We start from the raw sequence: 20,940 nt of genomic DNA on the forward strand, positions 1-20,940 counted from the left end.
CACAGACCAATCAGAAAGCGATCCTGAGTGGTGATGTCACCATCACCACTCAGGATCGCTGGATGGTGATTGGTGGAGTGAAATCACACCACCATCACCATCCTGTTCCGGGTTATTGGGTCTTCAGAGACCCGAATATCCCGGAAACGCAGAAAACCGCAGGTCTGAATTGACCTGCGGTTTTCTGCGATCGCCGACATGGGGGGGTTACAGGACCCCCCGACGCATTTGCCCCAGGTGCCTGCTCGATGATTTGAGCAGGCACCGGGTTCCGATCACCGCCGGCCGAGCGGCAGTGATCGGAACCATTCATGACGTACCGGTACGTCATGTGTCCTTAAGTACCAGGACATCATGACGTACCGGTACGTCATGTGTCCTTAAGAGGTTAAGGGGTTAAAGAAGCTAAAAAATTAGCAAAAATATCCAAAACCAAAATTTTTATTTTTCTTACATAGTTTTCAGAATACTGCTGGTTGTCCTTGGAAACGGACAACTGTTGAGCTCCACCCTGCTGTCAGAGGGGGTCACAGGTTTATGAGCTGAGCTCTGTCACCCGAGCTCCCACAATGCACTGAACTTAGTCACAGTTAGAACTAGAGAATGACCACGCATAGCTCAGAATCGGGGTCCATTCACACGACCACAAAACGCAGCACGGTCATGTGAATGTACCCTCACTATGAGAGGAGCAAAGTGAAGAATTTACAAAGAATGAAGAATTTAACTGTTTAATGCTGCAAATTGTAACGTTTTCCTTTAAAACTTTTGCTTATCCAGGAGTACCATAAACTTCTAGAAGATCAGAGGGAACTTCAAGGTGCACTAGAAGATGAAGAGGACTGTAAAGTCATTGATGCTGTTGCTGAACTCGGCAAGGTAATCTTTTTTTTTTTTTTTTTTTTTTTTTCCAACAGATGAATAAATACTCAGAAATCCACAACTCAGATCTGGGTCCTAACCTCCACGTGCCTCTCCCTGGCCGCCCAGACCCTGCCCTTCTACACAAAGTTGTAGGGGTGTTACTTTAAGTTCCTGGGCTGCCATGTAAAAGCTGTAACCTGGTCCTGTCTGATTTCAGTCACCAAGGTCTGGGTACAAATGCTACCTCTGCAACCCCTACTGGTCTTTGACCAGATTTCCACTAGAGTACGGAAACCCCGTTTTTGTCAACAGGAGTGTGCTATTTGGCTGAGCATTGGCACAAGCATGTTCAAGCCACCACTTAGAAAATAGTACACATGAAAAATGATGAATTAGGACGACTCCCTAATTACTCATTATTTGCTGAATCTCTGTCCACTTTGCTATCATTTTATTATTTATTGCTCCAGTGCATCTAAAATAAAATAAAAATGAAGCTTGCAAGTAGCCTCTGTTACAGATTTCCTACAGTTTTCAGCCATATGATGTGTCTCCGTGGTAGTAGGCCACACACAAACATTCTTGATTGAAAACATTCATACTTACATCTAGAGGGTGATGACCTTTCCTGGTAATGTTCACCTTACAGATGACCTATAAAGGTCTCCATACACGCGCACCCAATTTTGCTGCAAATTAGAATGTTTTTGGCCGCAGGTAAAAATATGTTGTCAATATGTTTCACCTGTACAAGCCTCCTGGCTGGAAACCTGATGATAAGCCATCGATACCAGATTGGTGAGGGTCTAACACAACAACATTGCCGCTGCCGATCATCAGTTACGTTGTAGAGCCAGAACTACACAGCTCCATCTATTGTATAGTGGACAGAGCTGGTAACTGCAGCACTGCCCCCATTCACTTCATTGGCAGCAGCACTGCCCCCATTCACTTCATTGGCAGCAGAACTGCAGTTTTGTGCACTACACAATGGATAGACCTGTAGTTCTGGTGCTGACTAGCCCTGGACCTACTGCAGACAGCTGATCGGTGGGAGCTGCAGGGTGTTGGACCCCCCTCCGATCTGATATTGATGGCCTGTCCTGAGGATAGCTCATCAATATTAAAACCCTGGAATACCGATTTAAGATAAGACTTTATTGTCATTCACATCTTAAACACACAGAAACTTTTTGAAGTTTTGAAGCTCGCACGTTCCTGCAGCAATATGCAGGATCACATACTTAAAAGTGCATTTATATCCGAAACAAAATACATCCCAACCCATAATATAATAAATAACTTTTATTAGAAGAGCTCCAAAAACCTCAAGTCAGTCACTCTTTCTGTTTCCTCTCCATCTATGTAGTGAGGAGAAGGTGTCGTCCTCCTTTGTCCTTCTAAAAGCCACTATGACCTCTTTTGTTTTTGTTATATTGAGGACCCCATTGCTCTCTGATCACCACCTGACTAAATTCTGGATTTGGCTTCATGTGTGTGGCCAAGTAAAGGATTAACAATGGAAGACTAGGGGGAGGCTACATGTGTCACATCATGGCATGACGTATCATTAAAGTGCTTATTGAATGTACATTTTGTATCTTCCAGGATCTCTACACAGGAGCCTCGCAGACGTTTGAAAAACTGGTGAAAAAATTGTTTCTTCAGACCCTTCCTGAAAATACTAACTTGACATTAGGGGAGTGTGAAAGCATGAAACACGAGCTGAGACAAAATCTGTCTATTGAACTTGAGAAGGCGGAAAATGAAAGGAAGACAAAAATCCGGCTCTTCCAGGAGATGCTGGTGCAAGAGAAACAGGTAATGGTCCAAAGTAAGAAGGCGAACGATTGCAGCAGAGCAGTGCACAGGAAGGAGCTATTATGTGCACAGGTGTCTAGTGCCATCTAGTGTCACTGTAGAGAACTGTCCACAGGACAGACGGTCAGTAATAGAGGATGGTGCTGGGTGTTTGTGTGTATAGAAAGGAGATATTTTGTAGCGTGTGCAGTCCAATAATACGTTTTGATAAAATGCTGCACAAGTCACAATGGCAGCAATGTTTGCTATATTACACGTGCTTTTTAAAATAAATTTCTCCCAAGCCAAAAAATAAAAGAATACAGACCTATTTCTTCCCCTTCCAGCGTTGCGGCTGCAGTCGTCCATCTGGGTATTACCAGTTGAAGGGGTGAGTGTCTACACAGTCTGACATTATCCAGTCAGTGCTGCCAGTGTGAGACTGTGTAGGGACACACCCATTTCACAAGGAATAGGAACATCAAGTTGTCAATTTATTCATAAATTTACGTGTTGCTGTGGCGGCCCGTGTCCACCCCTGTCTCACTCCCTCAGACAGGCACAGGTGCCATGTGACTTACCTCTCTTCCCCCTCCTTGCCGGCGACCTGGACCCGCTTTTCCTCCTCTGCCCACCATTAGCGGGTCCTGCCGCCAGTGTCCCATGTGGCTTCTGCAGGCTCCTCCTGGCGTGTCTCTAGAGCATGCACACTTCCCAGCTCTTATTGAGCGAAGTGCGCATGTGCATCAGGCCGGTGAGGGGTGCGGTCGGGCACCCTGTATTAACGGACCTCCCCTTGGGCACCTTAAGTGAGTGATTGACAGGTTATAAAAACCAGTTTTTTGGGCAAATAGAGCCACAGTTAAGTTTAACCCCTTAAGGACTCAGCCCTATTTCACCTTAAGGACTTGGCCATTTTTTGCAAATCTGACCAGTGTCACTTTAAGTGCTGATAACTTTAAAACGCTTTGACTTATCCAGGCCATTCTGAGACAGTTTTTTCGTCACATATCGTACTTCATGACACTGGTAAAATGAAGTAAAAAAAAAATCATTTTTATTTATAAAAAAAATACCAAATTTACCAAAAATAAGTAAAAAATAGCAAATTTCCAAGTTTCAATTTCTCTACTTCTATAATACATAGTAATACCTCCAAAAATAGTTATTACTTTACATTCCCCATATGTCTACTTCATGTTTGGATCATTTTGGGAATGATATTTTATTTTTTGGGGATGTTACAAGGCTTAGAAGTTTAGAAGCAAATCTTGAAATTTTCAAAAACCCAATTTTTAGGGACCAGTTCAGGTCTGAAGACACTTTGCGAGGCTTACATAATAGAAACCACCCAAAAACGACCCCATTCTATAAACTACACCCCTCAAAGTATTCAAAACAGATTTTACAAACTTTGTCAACCCTTTAGGTGTTCCACAAAAATTAACGGAAAATAGAGATACAATTTCTAAATTTCCCTTTTTTGGCAGATTTTCTATTTACATTTTTTTTTTCCGGTTACAAAGCAAGGGTTAACAGCCAAACCAAGCTCAATATTTATGGCCCTGATTCTGTAGTTTACAGAAACACCCCATATGTGGTCGTAAGCTACTGTACGGGCACACGGCAGGGCGTAGAAGGAAAGGAATGCCATACGGTTTTTGGAAGGCAGATTTTGCTGGACTGTTTTTTTTTTACATCATGTCCCATTTGAAGCCCCCCCTGATGCACCCCTAGAGTAGAAACTCCAAAAAAGTGACCCCATTTTAGAAACTACGGGATAGGGTGGCAGTATTGTTGGTACTAGTTTAGGGTACATATGATTTTTGGTTGCTCTATATTACACTTTTTGTGAGGCAAGGTAACAAGAAATAGCTGTTTTTGCACAGTTTTTATTTTTTGTTATTTACAACATTCATCTGACAGGTTAGATCATGTGATATTTTTATAGACCAGGTTGTCACGGATGCGGCGATACCTATTATGTATAATTTTTTTTTTTAATGTAAGTTTTACACAATGATTTCTTTTTTGAAGTAAAAAGAATCATGTTTTAGTGTTTCCATAGTCTGAGAGCCATAATTTTTTCAGTTTTTGGGCGATTACCTTGGGTAGGGTATGGTTTTTGCGGGATGAGATGACTGTTTTATTGGCACTATTTTGGGGTGCTTGTGACTTTTTGATCGCTTGCTATTACACTTTTTGTGATGTAAGGTGACAAAAAATGGTTTATTTAGCACAGTTTTTATTTTTTACGGTGTTCATCTGAGGGGTTAAGTCATGTGATATGTTTATAGAGCCGGTCGATACGGAAGCGGCGATACCTAATATGTATACTTTTTTTTTTTCCCCTATTTTTTACCCATTTTTTCTAACTTTATTTGGGGAAAATTACGTTTTTGTTTATTTTTACTTGAAACTTAATTTTTTGGGGGGAAAACTTTATTTTTTCAACTTTTTTTTTCACTTTCTTTTTTGTCCCACTTTGGGACTTGAACTTTTGGGGGTCTAATCCTTTACAATGCATTCCAATACTTCTGTATTGGAATGCATTGGCTGTATGAGTAATAAAGTGTGTATTACTCATACAGCTTCCGGCCTGTGAGATCCAGGGGGCTGGATCTCACAGGCTCGTCACTGGAAGGCAGCGCAGATGCCTAAAGAAGGCATCGCGCTGCATTCCGTGCCATCGGGTCCCCCCTACAGCCCCATGGGGACCCGATGGCCCCACCGCCACCGCACCAGGTAAAAGCTGCGCATTTAGCCGAGGTGTCTGCTCAATGATTTGAGCAGGCACCGGGTTCCGATCACCGCCCGCCGGGCGGCGGTGATCGGAACTATACGTCATGGGTCCTTAAGGGGTTAACAATGCCAGCTTAGGATTCTTATTATTACTCCGGACATGAGCATATGTTTAGGTTATAGGGGTGAAATATCATGACAGAATTCCTTTAAGAAACTTTCCCCTTTGGCAGGGTTACTGAGCTTTAGGTTTTGAAGTTGTTAGTAACCAGTGAAGATGTTCTGTTTCTCTACTCGTGTACTGACCTCTGCCTGTTTACCGACTCTGATCCTCAGCTACCTGTCCTGACCTTAGCCTGTTTACTGTATTGATCATTTGCTGCCTGCTCTGACCTCCTACTTGTTTCACGGATTTGCACATATGCTGTCTGCCCTGACCATTAACTGTTACCTGACGATGAGTATTGCCTGACCCCTCTGTACCTTGCACCAGTGTCTCTGACCCCTATGGATGAGCTGCAAACTACACTGGGACTATTCCAAAAGATAGAGGTCTAGTGGGTCCCCTGCATCGAAGTCTAGATCCTTGTTTAGAGGTTAAAGAGTAAAAAACAGGGTACTGCCAGGATAATGCCCCTAGGACTAGCCCTAAGTCAAACCGATTAGTTGGCGCAGTTGTCACACACCTACTGCCTCTAACAATAAGGAGGAATAACAGAAGAATGACAACACAAACAATTATAAGATTTGTTATTTAACCCCTTCCCGACCTATGACGTACTACTACGTCATGGGAACCACTGCGTTCCCGCAATTTGACGTAATAGTACGTCATAGTGATCGCGCGGGCATCGGAGCAATGTGCGTGTGATCACTGCAGGGGCCCGGCAGTCTGTGGTAGCCGGGCCCCTGCTGTATCCGCCGGCATCGCTGTAAAAGCTGATGCTGGCAGATTAACCCCTTCTATGCCGCGGTCCGCGCTGACCGCGACATAGAAGGGGTTTGTGTCGGGTGAGTGATCGCATCGAGTCTCTGCGCTGCTGTGGCGGGGACTCGATGCGTCACCAGGCAGCCCGATGCCGTGCAGAGGCTGCCCAATGCCTTGCACGGCATTGGGAACTGCCTTCTACGGGTGCCGAGGAGATCCAGCCTCAGGCTGGGTCTCCTAGGCAACCTGTTTGTGTACTACTTACTGTAGTACACGAACAGGCAATGCATTACGATACAGATGTATAGTAATGCATTGCAGAGGGGATCAGACCCCCAAAAGTGAACATCAATAAAGTAAAGGAAAAAAAAAAAGTTAAAAAAAGTGTTTAATAAAATTTATAAAAAAGTTTTAAAAAAACGCCCCTTTCCCCTTATTTTGTAATAAAAAAAAACTGAAAAAAAAACTAACAAAACCCACACATATTAGGTATCGCTGCGTCCGTAATGACCGGCTCTATAAATATATTACATGATCCACCCTGTCCGATAAACACCATAAAAAAATAAAATAAAAACGGTGTAAAAAAGAAAAGCAATTTTTGTCACCTTCCATCACAAAAAGTGCAACACCAAGCGATCAAAAAGTATGTCCCACAAAATAGTATCAATAAAACGGTCACCTCATTCCGCAAAAAATGAGTTCCTACCTAAGACAATCGGCAAAAAAATTTAAAAAACTATAGCTCTCAGAACATGGAGACACTAAAACATAATTTTTTTTGTTTCCAAACTATTATGCTAAAGTGAAATAGATAAAAAAAGTATACATATTAGGTATCGCCACGTCCATAACAACCTGCTCCATAAAAATATCACATGACCTAACCACTCAGATGAACACAGTAAAAAAAAAAAATTAAAAAAGCAATTTGTCACATTACATCACAAAAATTGTAAACAGCAAGTGATCAAAAAATCTGCAATCAGACTGTCACCTAATCCCGCAAAAAATGAGACTCTACCTAAGAGAATCGGTCAAAAAATAAAAAAGCTATGGCTCTCAGACTGTGGATACACTAAAATATCATTATTTCGGTTTCAAAAAATGCTATTATTGTGTAAAACTTAAATAAGAAAAAGTAGACATATTAGGTATTGCCACGTCCGTAACGATCTGCTCTATAAAAAAGTCACATGACCTAATCCCTTAGGTAAACGCTGTAAAAATAATAAAATAAAAACTGTGCCAAAACATCAGTTTTTGGGTTACCTTGCCTCACAAAAAAATGTAATATAGAGCAATTAAAAATCATATGTACCCCAAAATAGTACCAATAAAACGAACCTTATCCCGTAGTTTCCAAAATGTGGTCACTTTATTGAGTTTCTACTGTAGGGGTGCATCATGGGGGCTTCAAATGGGACATGACATCTAAAAACCAGTTCAGCTAAATTTGCCTTCCAAAAACCATATGGCGTTCCTTTCCTACTGCGCCCTGCTGTGTGCCCGTACAGCAGTTTACGACCACATGTGGGGTGTTTCTGTAAACCGCAGAATCAGGGTAATAAATATTGAGTTTTATTTGGCTGTTAACCGTTGCTTTGCTACTGGAAAAAATGGATTAAAATGTAAAATCTGCCAAAAAAGTGAAATTCTGAAATTTCATCTCCATTTTCCATTCTTGTGGAATGTAAAGTAATTACTATTTTTGGAGGTATTACTATCTCTTATAAAAGTAGAGAAATTGAAATTTGGAATTTTGCTAATTTTTGCAAACTTTTGGTAAATTTTGTATTTTTTTATGAATAAAAATGATTTTTTTAAACTTATTTTTACCACTGTCATGGGTACGATATGTGACGAGAAAACAATCTCCGAATGGCCTGGATAAGTAAAAGTTATTACCACATAAAGTGACACGTCAGATTTGCAAAAAATGGTGCAAACAGGCCCGGGGTTGAAGGGGTTAATAGGGAATGGGGAGCAGAACTGTAGCTGACACTAGAGGGAGCTTACGGTTTATTATTGACTTCAATGTATTGTATAGGCCAGTGATGGGCAAACTGCGGCTCTCCAGCTGTTGTAAAACTATAAATCCCATCATGGCCTGCTGTAGGCTGATAGCTGTAGGCAGACTGGGCATACTGGGAGTTGTAGTTTTACAACAGCTGGAGAGCCGCAGTTTGCCCATCCCTGGTATAGGCAGTATACATAAAGCTCATAAGCTCCCTCTAGTGGCAGCTATAGTAGCCAGCATATTTTATTTTAAACCTATCTATGCAGTGTATTTTGACCTTTTTATAAAAAATTTTTAGCTCTTACTACAAAGATGTACTGTACAAAACATTGAACCTAGAAATTATATTATGACTAAAGGTGAAGAAACCTGCTCAATTGGACCACCTAGAAACGTCCCCAAAGTGGACTGAAATGCCCACAAACCTTGCACGTTGGGGCGTTGCTTGCACAAGTCCTAATCTTTTCATGTACTGATTGGCTGTCTGGGGTTTGCTAAGATTAGGTTCTCATTTACAGGGGGGCCCTCTATAGCACATATGTCCTAATATAGGGTCTTATTTTGTCTTCACACACAATACATTTCTTGCACCCCATTTATTGCCATTGGTCCCATCCACTGGTTATTGTAGAGATGAGGTTTGATCTAAATCTCTTGAGATCTTGGCTGCGTGACAAACTGGGAATCATTCCTGCCACAAACAATTTGCCATTTCCTTTATTAATTTGTTCATTCATTTAAATTCGTCAGGGGTGATTAGTTTTCCCTTTTCTGTCCCTGCTGAGAAGCGGATGCCATTAATTCTCAGGTGGCATTGAGCGTCACTGAGATGACAGGTGTTACTAAGCAGAGAGATCCAGACGTCTCCTGGCACCTTGCCTAATTAATGTGATTGTCGAGAGAGAGGTAATTAATCCTGTCATTTAGTCTACACAGTATTAGCAGTGACTTGACCTATGACTAAATACAAATGTTAAGTGCGCAGCTTATTACGGGAGAAATAACATGTACTGTATGTAATAACATGGAGTGTATATAGAGGGACTCCGCCACTGCATCACTTGGGGTCATGTCCAGGGCCGTCTTTAATATTGATTGGACCCTGGGCAAAAATTTACTTGGGCCCCCTGGATCCCGCTTTCCCACACCTTAGCAGGCAATCACACCCTCCACCACAACACACACACAAAAAATCCACACACCTGGTAGAGTCCAGTGAATGACTGTAAATACTTCCAGTTCTGAAGACTCCAGCGGCTCAGGATCAGTGCTCTGGGCAGCTGGGCTCAGGCTGGAAGTGGGCACCGCTCTGCAGGAAGGAGACTGGGGCTTGGCTTACCCTAGTGTTCCAGTGCACCCCAGCACCCCACAGTATGCAGTATAGCACCCTATAGTATACAGCACCACACAGTATGCAGTATAGCACCCTATAGTATACAGCACCACACTGTATGCAGTTTAGCACCCCACACTATACAATACCCCACAGTATATAGCAGCCCACAGTATACAGCAGCCCACAGTATACAACACCTCACAGTATACAGCACCCCAAACAATACACGATACAGCCCCCCACACTATACAGTACAGCAGTATAGCACTCCACACTATACCGCACCCACAGTATACATTATACAGACCCCCACAGTATACAGTACAGCAGTATAGCCCCCCCACACTATACAGACCCCCACACTATAGAGACCCCCACAGTATACAGGCCCCCACACTATACAGACCCCCACAGTATATAGGCCCCCACAGTATACAGGCCCCCCCCCACAGTATACAGCCCCCCCAATAGTATACAGGCCCCCACACAGTATACAGCCCACCACACAGTATACAGCCCACCACACAGTATACAGCCCACCACACAGTATACAGTCCCACACAGTATACAGTCCCACACAGTATACAGTCCCACACAGTATACAGCCCACCACACAGTATACAGCCCCCACACAGTATACAGTCCCACACAGTATATAGCCCCCCACAGTATACAGCCCACCACACAGTATACAGCCCCCACACAGTATACAGCCCCCACACAGTATACAGCCCACCACACAGTATACAGCCCACCACACAGTATACAGCCACCACACAGTATACAGTCCCACACAGTATACAGTCCCACACAGTATACAGCCCCCCACAGTATACAGCCCACCACACAGTATTCAGCCCCCACAGTATACAGCCCATCACACAGTATACAGCCCCCCACAGTATATAGCCCCCCACAGTATACAGCCCCCACACAGTATACAGCCCACCACACAGTATACAGCCCCCCACACAGTATACAGGCCCCCACACAGTATACAGGCCCCCACACAGTATACAGGCCCCCACACAGTATACAGGCCCCCACACAGTATACAGCCCACCACACAGTATACAGCCCCCACAGTATACAGGCCCCCACACAGTATACAGGCCCCCACACAGTATACAGGCCCCCACACAGTATACAGCCCCCCACAGTATACAGCCCCCCACAGTATACAGCCCCCCACTATACAGTAGTTTACAGTATATTAACATAACAGCCCCTGTCACCTTTTTGATGTAATCTTCACACAAAAAAACTCCACAGTTAACTTCTGCAACACTCCACAGGACCTGTGATGACCTCATAGCCATGTGACCAGTAATTGCTAGGTTACTGGTCACATGGTGATGATGTCATTAAGGTCCTAAATCACAACTTTAAGACAGTACGATCATGATGCCTGGAATCCTGGTAGAGCTGACAGCCTGACACCCGGGGCAGCTGCCCCTTTTGCCCCTTGGTAAAGACTGCCCTGGTCATGTCAGTTTTGTCTTGTGGAGCATCACATTTGACCCTGTTATAATATCAGTGTTAAAGAGGTACAGAGATGGCATATCTGTTAGGACCTTCACTATTCCTGAGAATGAAGGGGAGGGCGCCGTTTCAGTTTTCACCTCAGGCAGCAGAAAGGCTATGTGCACCCCTGCCCCTACCGACCATAAATTGGTGGCATTACCAAGTGATATGCCATCATTTTGCAAGAGAGGAATAACCCTTTAAGTGGTCAACAGGCCAAACTGATTTTTCAGGATGCCAAGCTAAGTATGGCCTACTGGAGCACCAGCATCAAAGCTGGTCTAGCTATTTTGGTGGTCCAAGTGGTTGGACACCCACCAGTCAGTCAGGATCCCAGCCTCGGAAACATGACTGTGATTGACAGCTACTCTACTGCGACAACAGCCAGGATCGCAGTACTGTTATATGGGGGTGGTTTCCTTTTCAATGATATAGCTGCCCCGCCATTCTGTTTTCTGGGGCCAGGGTTTGTACATTGACCTAGGACAGCGATGCCCAACTTCCGGCTCTCCAGCTATTGCATAACTACAACTCCCAGCATGCCTGGACAGCCTACAGCCATTAGGGCATACTGGGAGTTGCAGTTTTGCAACAGCTAAAGGGCCGCAGGTTGAGCATCCCAGACCTAGGATAGTAACAAAAAAATAGAGGTATGCTGACGCATACCAGACAGATATATGCCAAAAGGACACCCTGTGCCTATGAACATGCGCATTTGCAGTTTATGAACGTGTTTGGCATATGCCCTGGGAATGTACACCGTACAGCAGAGTGAACAGAGCCTAAAGAGGAGCCGTCACCTCTCCTGACATGTCTGATTTAGTAACTACTTGCATTCCCAATTCTGGAGCATCTATTCCTATGGCTCTATGATGTGTCATTCCGCTATTATTCCTGCTAGAAGTTATGAATGAATTAGCAGGTTGCAACAAAGGTCTAGCTTAGAGTTACCAGTTGTCCCTGCACAGGTTGATACTATCCAATCGGTGCTGGCAGTGTCAGATTGCGCACGAATAGTCCAACAACTGGTAACACCCAGTAGGACCTTCACTACCAACTGCTAGTAATTGATTCATAAATAAAGCAGGAACAATAAAGGATTTGTACTACAACATAGAGCCCTAAGAATAGATGCTCTAGAACTGGTATTGCAAGTACATGTCAGGGGAGGAGACAGGTCCTCCTTAAAGTGAGTGATGGACCACCACCTGGCAAGTACCATCAGAGAGACACTTCCCATTATGATCTCTGAATCTGATCATGGATCCTTAGACTATGGCCTCATGCACTCTCATGTTGTCCGGCCATGCCTGTATTGTAGCCAGCAAACAGCGGGGGTCCACAATATGTGGGCACCGGCCGTGTGCACCCCACATCACGCATGGGTCCGCAATCCGAAAGGTCCAGTGCAGAATGGAGGCTCGGAACCTGGGGTTTCTCTCCCTGCTTCCGCGTGTTCTATTTTTTTTGTGGTGCGGACGGATCACAGATCCATTCAAGTTGAATGGGTCTGGATCCGTCTGCGGCAGCCGCACAGATGGTGCAAATTGCGGTTCCTAATGCACGGAACAGCCAGCAGCGGCCGTGTGCATGAGCGATTTGGCCGATTTCACCGACTTTGGTTATGATAACATCTCCCACTGCTATGACCTGCATCTTAATCATTGCATGAAGAAAAAGCAATTACCTGGGCAATATTAGGATTAACTGCCAGCCATGAAAGCGCTTTGCATAATCTATCACATTGCAGATAGACTTCTGCAGTCATGTTCCACATTGTATTACATAAAGATGTATTTTATTCAGGAGAAGAAGGATGCGGTGTGACCGGTCAGACTCACATTACACTGCTTCAGAAGACATACAAAAATCCTTTCCTGGAATCCCTCCTTACAACCTGGTACTGATCGTCTGCTGGATTCTGCAGTTCCATAGTGTTGCCTTCCTTCATGTATTTTCAAAAGAAAGCGGCGTCCATGTCTGCGGATAGTTCTGTTTTATGCATATAGTCAGGTGATGTAAAGCTGGTCGTACACATTAATGCCGGCCGATCCCACCAACAGCTGTGTGAAGCATATGGCCAGCCTAAGGCCTCTTTCACACTAGCGAGATTTCCACGTGGGTGCAATGCGTGAGGTGAACGCATTGCACCCGCACTGAATCCGAACCCAATCATTTCTATGGGGCTGTGCACATGAGCGATTGTTTTCATGCATCACTTGTGCGATGCGTGAAAATCGCAGCATGCTCTACTTTGTGCGTGTTGTTTTCACGCAACGCAGGCCCCATAGAAGTGAATGGGGCTGCGTGAAAATCGCAAGCATCTGCAAGCAAGTGCGGATGCGGTGCGATTTTCACGCACGGTTGCTAGGAGACGATCGGGATGGGGACCCGATCTTTATTATTTTCCCTTATAACATGGTTATAGGGAAAATAATAGCATTCTTAATACAGAATGCATAGTAAAATAGGGCTGGAGGGGTTAAAAATAAATAAAAATAATTTAACTTCCCTGAATCCACTTGTTCGCGCATCCCGGCTTCTCTTCTGTCTTCATCTTTGCTGTGCAGTAGGAAAAGGACCTGTGGTGACGTCACTGCGCTCATCACATGGTCCGTCACATGATCTTTTTTTTACCATGGTGATAGATCATGTGATGGACCATGTGATGAGAGCAGTGATGTCATCAAAGGTCCTTTACCCAGGTCCTGAAGAAAGAAGAGAAGCCGGGCTGCGCAAACAAATGGATTAAGGGGAGTTAAATAATTTTTATTTATTTTTTTAACCCCTCCATTGCTATTGTACTCTGCATTCTGTATTAGGAATGCTATTATTTTCCCTTATAACCATGTTATAAGGTAAAATAATACAATCTACACAACACCTTGGGTACCAAACATGCCGATTTTTCTCACGCGCGCAAAACGCATTAAAATGTTTTGCACTCGCGCGGAAAAATCCTAATTTTCCAGCAACGCACCCGCATCTTATCCGGCCCAAAAACATGACGCCCGTGTGAAAGGGGCCTAAATCTCATTGTGAAGTAGCAAGCAAACAGTTATTGGCAATTTGAAAATGTATCAGTTGAAAAATGTTACATTAAAGGGGGTAATCTCACCATAGTTTTCACCCCATAAGACGCACTTTTTTTTCCCCCCCAAAGGGGAGGAAAATGTCACTGCGTCTTATGGGGCTAATACTAATGATCACTCATTATGGAAGCGCTCATTAGTATCGGAAGACTGGGATGCGGTGAATGCAACGCTCCTCGGGCTCTGTACTCACCGCTTCCTGGTCCTCCGCCTTAGGCTGTGCTGTGACTGCACACAGAGTGAGGATGCTCTGTGACCTTGCGCTGTACACGTCGGGTCACAGCACAGCCGCGGGAGGAAGATGATGATAGCTGGATCCTGAGAGCCCGCGGCATCCGGACCAGGAGAGGTAAGTGGATTTTTATTTATTTTATGTGCTCTGAGGCATGGGGGTCTCATCTGAGGTCTGAATGAGGGGGGGGTGTATTTATATTGGGGCTCTTATCTGAGGTCTGATTGGAGGTCATTCACATTGGGGTCTCAGCTGAGGTCTAATAAAAACATTTTTTTTCTTATTGTCCTCCTCTAAAACCTAGGTTTGTCTTATGGGCTGGCGTATCTTATAAGGTGAAAAATACGGTAGTTTTACTGACCTATTTCAATGACTTTCTTCCCTTTCTGTGGGTAGGCAGCAGCTCAAATGTAACAATCATTTACCTACATCTCCCAGGACGCAATGCAGTTTGCTCTTATTAACCCCCTTCCTCCCCCGCATAGAGAATGATCCCTTGCATATAGCACCAGAGATACATATAGTATATAATGCCCCTGCAATTTCCATCTCCACTGTCTAGAGAGCTATATAGCTGTATACTTCTATGCATTTAGATGTAGGAATGAGTTGATGAATGAATGTGTCTGAACAGCTTCACCTGCTTCTCTATGAGATCACTGCACCTGCACTAAATCAAGGGTAAGGGAGAATAAATGTGTGTGTGTGTGTGTGTGTATATATATATATATTATTAAAAAATAGCGGCACCAGACAAACGTGAAGCGGGTGCTATGTCCCAGGGTATGTGTCCAAAACCCAAATGTAAACGAGGAAAATCGGACAGCACTCCAAATAGAAAACAAGATTTATTCACCCATGTGGCAAAAAAGGAAGCAACGTTTCGGCTCAACAATAGAGCCTTTCTCAAGCATTGAACACAAGTGCAAAGTGAAATATATATAGGTCAAATCCGTGTACATGATACAAAACAGCCAATATATAAAAAAAAGTATTATATAGTAATAAAAACAGTGATCGATATTTTATCACATATGTAAGGTTCTACAACAATATAATAAAAGGTGGCAGTGCTATATAGCATACAAAATTCATGCATGTATAAGTAATAACGTGCATATGTGCATGATGACAGTGTCTATAACCCAATTAAAAACCTTAGGGCCAAGTGTATTAGGGCCTTGTGTGATATATATATATATACAGTACAAACCAAAAGTTTGGACACACCTTCTCATTCAAAGAGTTTTCTTTATTTTCATGACTATGAAGGCATCAAAACTATGAATTAACACATGTGGAATTATATACATAACAAACAAGTGTGAAACAACTGAAAATATGTCATATTCTAGGTTCTTCAAAGTAGCCACCTTTTGCTTTGATTACTGCTTTGCACACTCTTGGCATTCTCTTGATGAGCTTCAAGAGGTAGTCCCCTGAAATGGTTTTCACTTCACAGGTGTGCCCTATCAGGTTTAATAAGTGGGATTTCTTGCCTTATAAATGGGGTTGGGACCATCAGTTGCGTTGAGGAGAAGTCAGGTGGATACACAGCTGATAGTCCTACTGAATAGACTGTTAGAATTGGTATTATGGCAAGAAAAACGAGTGGCCATCATTACTTTAAGAAATGAAGGTCAGTCAGTCAGCCGAAAAATTGGGAAAACTTTGAAAGTAAGGGCTATTTGACCATAAAGGAGAGTGATGGGGTGCTGCGCCAGATGACCTGGCCTCCACAGTCACCGGACCTGAACCCAATCGAGATGGTTTGGGGTGAGTTGGACCGCAGAGTGAAGGCAAAAGGTCCAACAAGTGCTAAGCATCTCTGGGAACTCCTTCAAGACTGTTGGAAGACCATTTCAGGGGACTACCTCTTGAAGCTCATCAAGAGAATGCCAAGAGTGTGCAAAGCAGTAATCAAAGCAAAAGGTGGCTACTTTGAAGAACCTAGAATATGACATATTTTCAGTTGTTTCACACTTGTTTGTTATGTATATAATTCCACATGTGTTAATTCATAGTTTTGATGCCTTCATAGTCATGAAAATAAAGAAAACTCTTTGAATGAGAAGGTGTGTCCAAACTTTTGGTCTGTACTGTATATATATATATTATAGCGGCTCACCCGTCTTGATCTATAGACATAAGTGCACTGCTATCAGACTGCCCCCAGTCTGTGTATTGGAACTAAATGAGTAATAAATATATCAGCAGGCACTCAACCATCCAGGAATGCATCAGAGACAAATGAATGGCACACAATAATGGTTCCTCAAATAACAGATATTTATTAATCCGCATACATCAAAACCATATAAAAAGGTAAAAAACTGTTAAAATATTGACACGTGTGTGTGTGTGATGTGGTGTCACTGTCCACCTGATCAACCCACCATAAGGCATGTGAACCGTAGAGGGTAGGCAGGTATGCAGCACATCAACACGCGAATTCCTTCTAAAATACACACCTATCTTCTATACATATAAAAAGATAGAAGAAAAAATGCAATGTCCAATGATCGTATATTTCACTGAGGAATGTCCATATTCCATACTTGACTCAATTGATAGCCACGTTGTTCTGCCTCCAGCAGAGGGAGATTCAGTTTAGATCACATCTATTTAATTTCTAATTCTTTCTGCTACAATTTCTGTATTCCTGTAGTGATTAGTTAGGTAACAGCACCATCTAGTGGTGGTAAAAATGTATTACACTTGTGTTTCTTGTTAATAAAGATTATTGTATTGTTGGTAGGTGCTAAGCATTGTGGGTAGTGCAAGGCATTCTGGGAAAGCCATTTTGGAACATCTGCTCAGAGTTAATGTAATGTTTGTAGTACATGTTGTTCTATGCTTTCTGCTGTACATGCTATCTTGTATGCTTTATACTTATACAAGCCATTTGTATTCTTATAGTTTTACCAATCAATTGATCGCACATCAATACTCCTGTTTTGCCAATAAACAAGTTAGACTACAGAAAACAGTCCTCTTATTTGGAAGACAGGAATGGTTTATACTGAATGTCAGACTGCACACTGTGTGAACGTGTATGAAGGCAGAACACATAAATGCTGGAAAACCAAGTTCAGATCTATAGTTGTTATTATGGCTATTCCAATTTCATTTAGAATCAATGTCCATGATTGGAAACAAACAGAGAATTAGTTGTATGATTTTAGATCAGATGATTGTTGGTAATCTAGTGCAGGCATGATTGTTCAACATCTATAATTCATCTTATATACACAGTGTCCTCCTTAGAAAATATGGGTTATAAAGGAGTAAGTTCTTTATGCCGTTTAATATAAGAAAAGAGGGGGTTACCGCTATGTTCCCCTGGATTATGTCTCCTCCTCTGGATGATAGCGTTCTCTGGGAACGGACCTCCTGGCTCACCGTGCTTCAGGCAGTGCGCACCTCAGCCCGGCGTCTCACGTGATCGAATAGCTTATGGATCACCGATGCAGCTCACTCGCAAACAGTCCAGTCTTTTTTAGTGCTGTAAACCTTGGATGCTCGGTGGCCGCTCTAGGATTTCCGGTGTCTCATACGGTAGTGCCAGGGGTCTATCTGGATTGCTTCTAGTACCAAACGTGTTTCGGAGCGTCCTGGCTCCTTCCGTGGCCGCAGAGCATCCAAGGTTTACCGCACTAAAAAAGACCGGACTGTTTGCGAGTGAGCTGCATCGGTGATCCATAAGCTATTCGATCACGTGAGACGCCGGGCTGAGGTGCGCACTGCCTGAAGCACGGTGAGCCAGGAGGTCCGTTCCCAGAGAATGCTATCATCCAGAGGAGGAGACATAATCCAGGGGAACATAGCGGTAACCCCTCTTTTCTTATATAAAACGGCATAGAGAACTTACTCCTTTAGAACCCATATTTTCTAAGCTGGACACTGTGTATATAAGATGAATTATACTGTAGATGTTGAACAATCATGCCTGCACTAGATTACTTACAATCATGGAACATTCCTCTGATCTAGAATCATACAACTAATCCTCTGTTTGTTTGTTTCCAACCATGGAAATTGATTCTAAATGAAATTGGAATAGCCATAATAACAACTATAGATCTGAACTTGGTTTTCCAGCATTTATATGTGTTCTGCCTTCATACACGTTCACACAGTGTGCAGTCTGACATTCAGTATAAACCATTCCTGTCTTCCAAATAAGAGGACTGTTTTCTGTAGTCTAACTTGTTTATTGGCAAAACAGGAGTATTGATGTGCGATCAATTGATTGGTAAAACTATAAGAATACAAATGGCTTGTATAAGTATTAAGCATACAAGATAGCATGTACAGCAGAAAGCATAGAACAACATGTACTACAAACATTACATTAACTCTGAGCAGATGTCCCAAAATGGCTGCCTGTACATAGAATTGCATAGCTAACATCTAACAGCTACAACATGTTCCCAGAGTAATACTACAGCTAACTAAACATCACTGCATAACATAATATCCCTGAGACAAGGTAGATCTCACTCACCAGATATACCTGCACAAAGATGGTGGACTTTAAAGTGAACCTGTCACCTGGATTTTGGGTATAGAGCTTAGGACATGGGTTGCTAGATGGCCGCTAGCACATCCGCAATACCCAATCCCCATAGCTCTGTGTGCTTTTATTGTGTAAAAAAAAAACGATTTGATACATATGCAAACTAACATAAAAGAGTCATATCTTACTTGTGTGACCAGAGAAGAGTCATATTTTCAAGCTCTGACTCATCTCGGGTTCATTTGCATATGTATCAAATCGTTTTTATCATATGTATCAAATCGGTTTTTTTCCACAATAAAAGCACACAGAGCTATGGGGACTGGGTATTGCGGAAGTGCTAGCGGCCATCTAGCAACCCATGTCCTCAGCTCTATACCCAAAATCCAGGTGACAGGTTCCCTTTAAGAATGAGAGCTGCATGGAACAGCTCTGCTGATGTTCTGTAAAATGGAGACTAGGATTCTCTTTCCCAGAATGCCTTGCACTACCCACAATGCTTAGCACCTCCCAACAATACAATAATCTTTATTAACAAGAAACACAAGTGTAATACATTTTTACCACCACTAGATGGTGCTGTTACCTAACTAATCACTACAGGATTACAGAAATTGCAGCAGAAAGAATTAGAAATGAAATAGACGTGATCTAAAATGAATCTCCCACGTTTATATTTCATTTAATGTTTGTGTGTGTCGTTAAAATATATTGACAGTATTCACTATAACAGTGACATCTACAGTACCCCACCCCCTTAACAGTGACCTCCACAGTGCCCCAACTCCTTAAAATGGGACCTCCACATTAGCCCACCCTTTTTTAACTTTGACCTTCACAGCAGCCTGTCCCTTTAACAGTGAGTTCCACAGCACCCCCTTGACAGTGACCTCCACAGTGCCCCAACTCCTTAAAATGGGACCTCCACATTAGCCCACCCTTTTTTAACTTTGACCTTCACAGCAGCCTGTCCCTTTAACAGTGAGTTCCACAGCACCCCCTTGACAGTGACCTCCACAGGGGCCCGCCCCCTTAACAGTGACCTCTACAGCATCCGCCCCTTAACACTGACCATAGGTTACAGTCCCCTTAACTGATCTCCACAATTCCCGTCGCCCTTAACAGAGACCTCCACAGTGACTGCCACAGTACCCCGCTGCCTTAACAGTGACCTCACAGTACCCTGCTGCCCCTTTAATAGTGGCCTCCATAGAGCTCCATTCCCTTAAAATGTGACCACCACAACACCCCGCCCCCTTAACAGTGACCCTACAGCACCCCGCCCCTTAAAGCTGATGTCCATAGCGGACCATCCCCTTACCTGTGACCTCCACCATTCCCTGTCCCCTTAACAGAGACCTCCACAGCGCCCGCCCCTTTAACAGTGACCTCCACAGCATCCCACCCCCTTAACAGGGACCTCCACAGTGGCCCGCCCTTTTATTAGTGACCTCCACAGTACCCCATCTCCTTAACAGTGATTTCCACAACACCCCACTCTCTTAACAGTGGCCTCTACAACAATCTGCCCCTTAACACTGACCTCCATAGCAGACCATCCCCTTAACTGTGACCTCCACAACAGCCTGCCCCTAGGGTGGCCAGAGGTCTGTTTTTAGGCCGAACAATCCGGCTTTCCGACTCCCTGTCCTCCGTCTGGCGCAGGACCTGGACAGACACAGGGATGTTCTTTTGAACAGCTCACTCTCAGACAGTAGCACTGTGCTATCTGAGCGTGAGCTGCAGGGAGAAAGTCACCCTCCCTCCCACCCCTGCAGCTGGCAGAAGTTGATTTTTACCCTTATCTTTTCAATCCCCATCGGCTGCGGAGTGGGAGGGGGAGTGGGTTAACCGGGTCAGGGGGGTGGCTTAGTGGGACCAGG

At 43.5% G+C, this 20,940-nt stretch overlaps 1 protein-coding gene across 1 annotated transcript in view; it reads left to right on the forward strand.

The window, feature by feature from the left end:
- EVC (EvC ciliary complex subunit 1) overlaps positions 1-20,940 on the forward strand; it is a 155,758-nt gene that overhangs the window by 97,897 nt on the left and 36,921 nt on the right. Inside the window, exons 11-12 of the mRNA XM_040419113.1 lie at positions 781-879; positions 2,473-2,685. Coding sequence (XP_040275047.1) covers positions 781-879; positions 2,473-2,685 — 312 coding nt within the window. The remainder of the gene's footprint in view (positions 1-780; positions 880-2,472; positions 2,686-20,940) is intronic.

Source organism: Bufo bufo, chromosome 2 (assembly GCF_905171765.1).
Source record: "Bufo bufo chromosome 2, aBufBuf1.1, whole genome shotgun sequence".
NCBI classification, from domain to species: domain Eukaryota; kingdom Metazoa; phylum Chordata; class Amphibia; order Anura; family Bufonidae; genus Bufo; species Bufo bufo.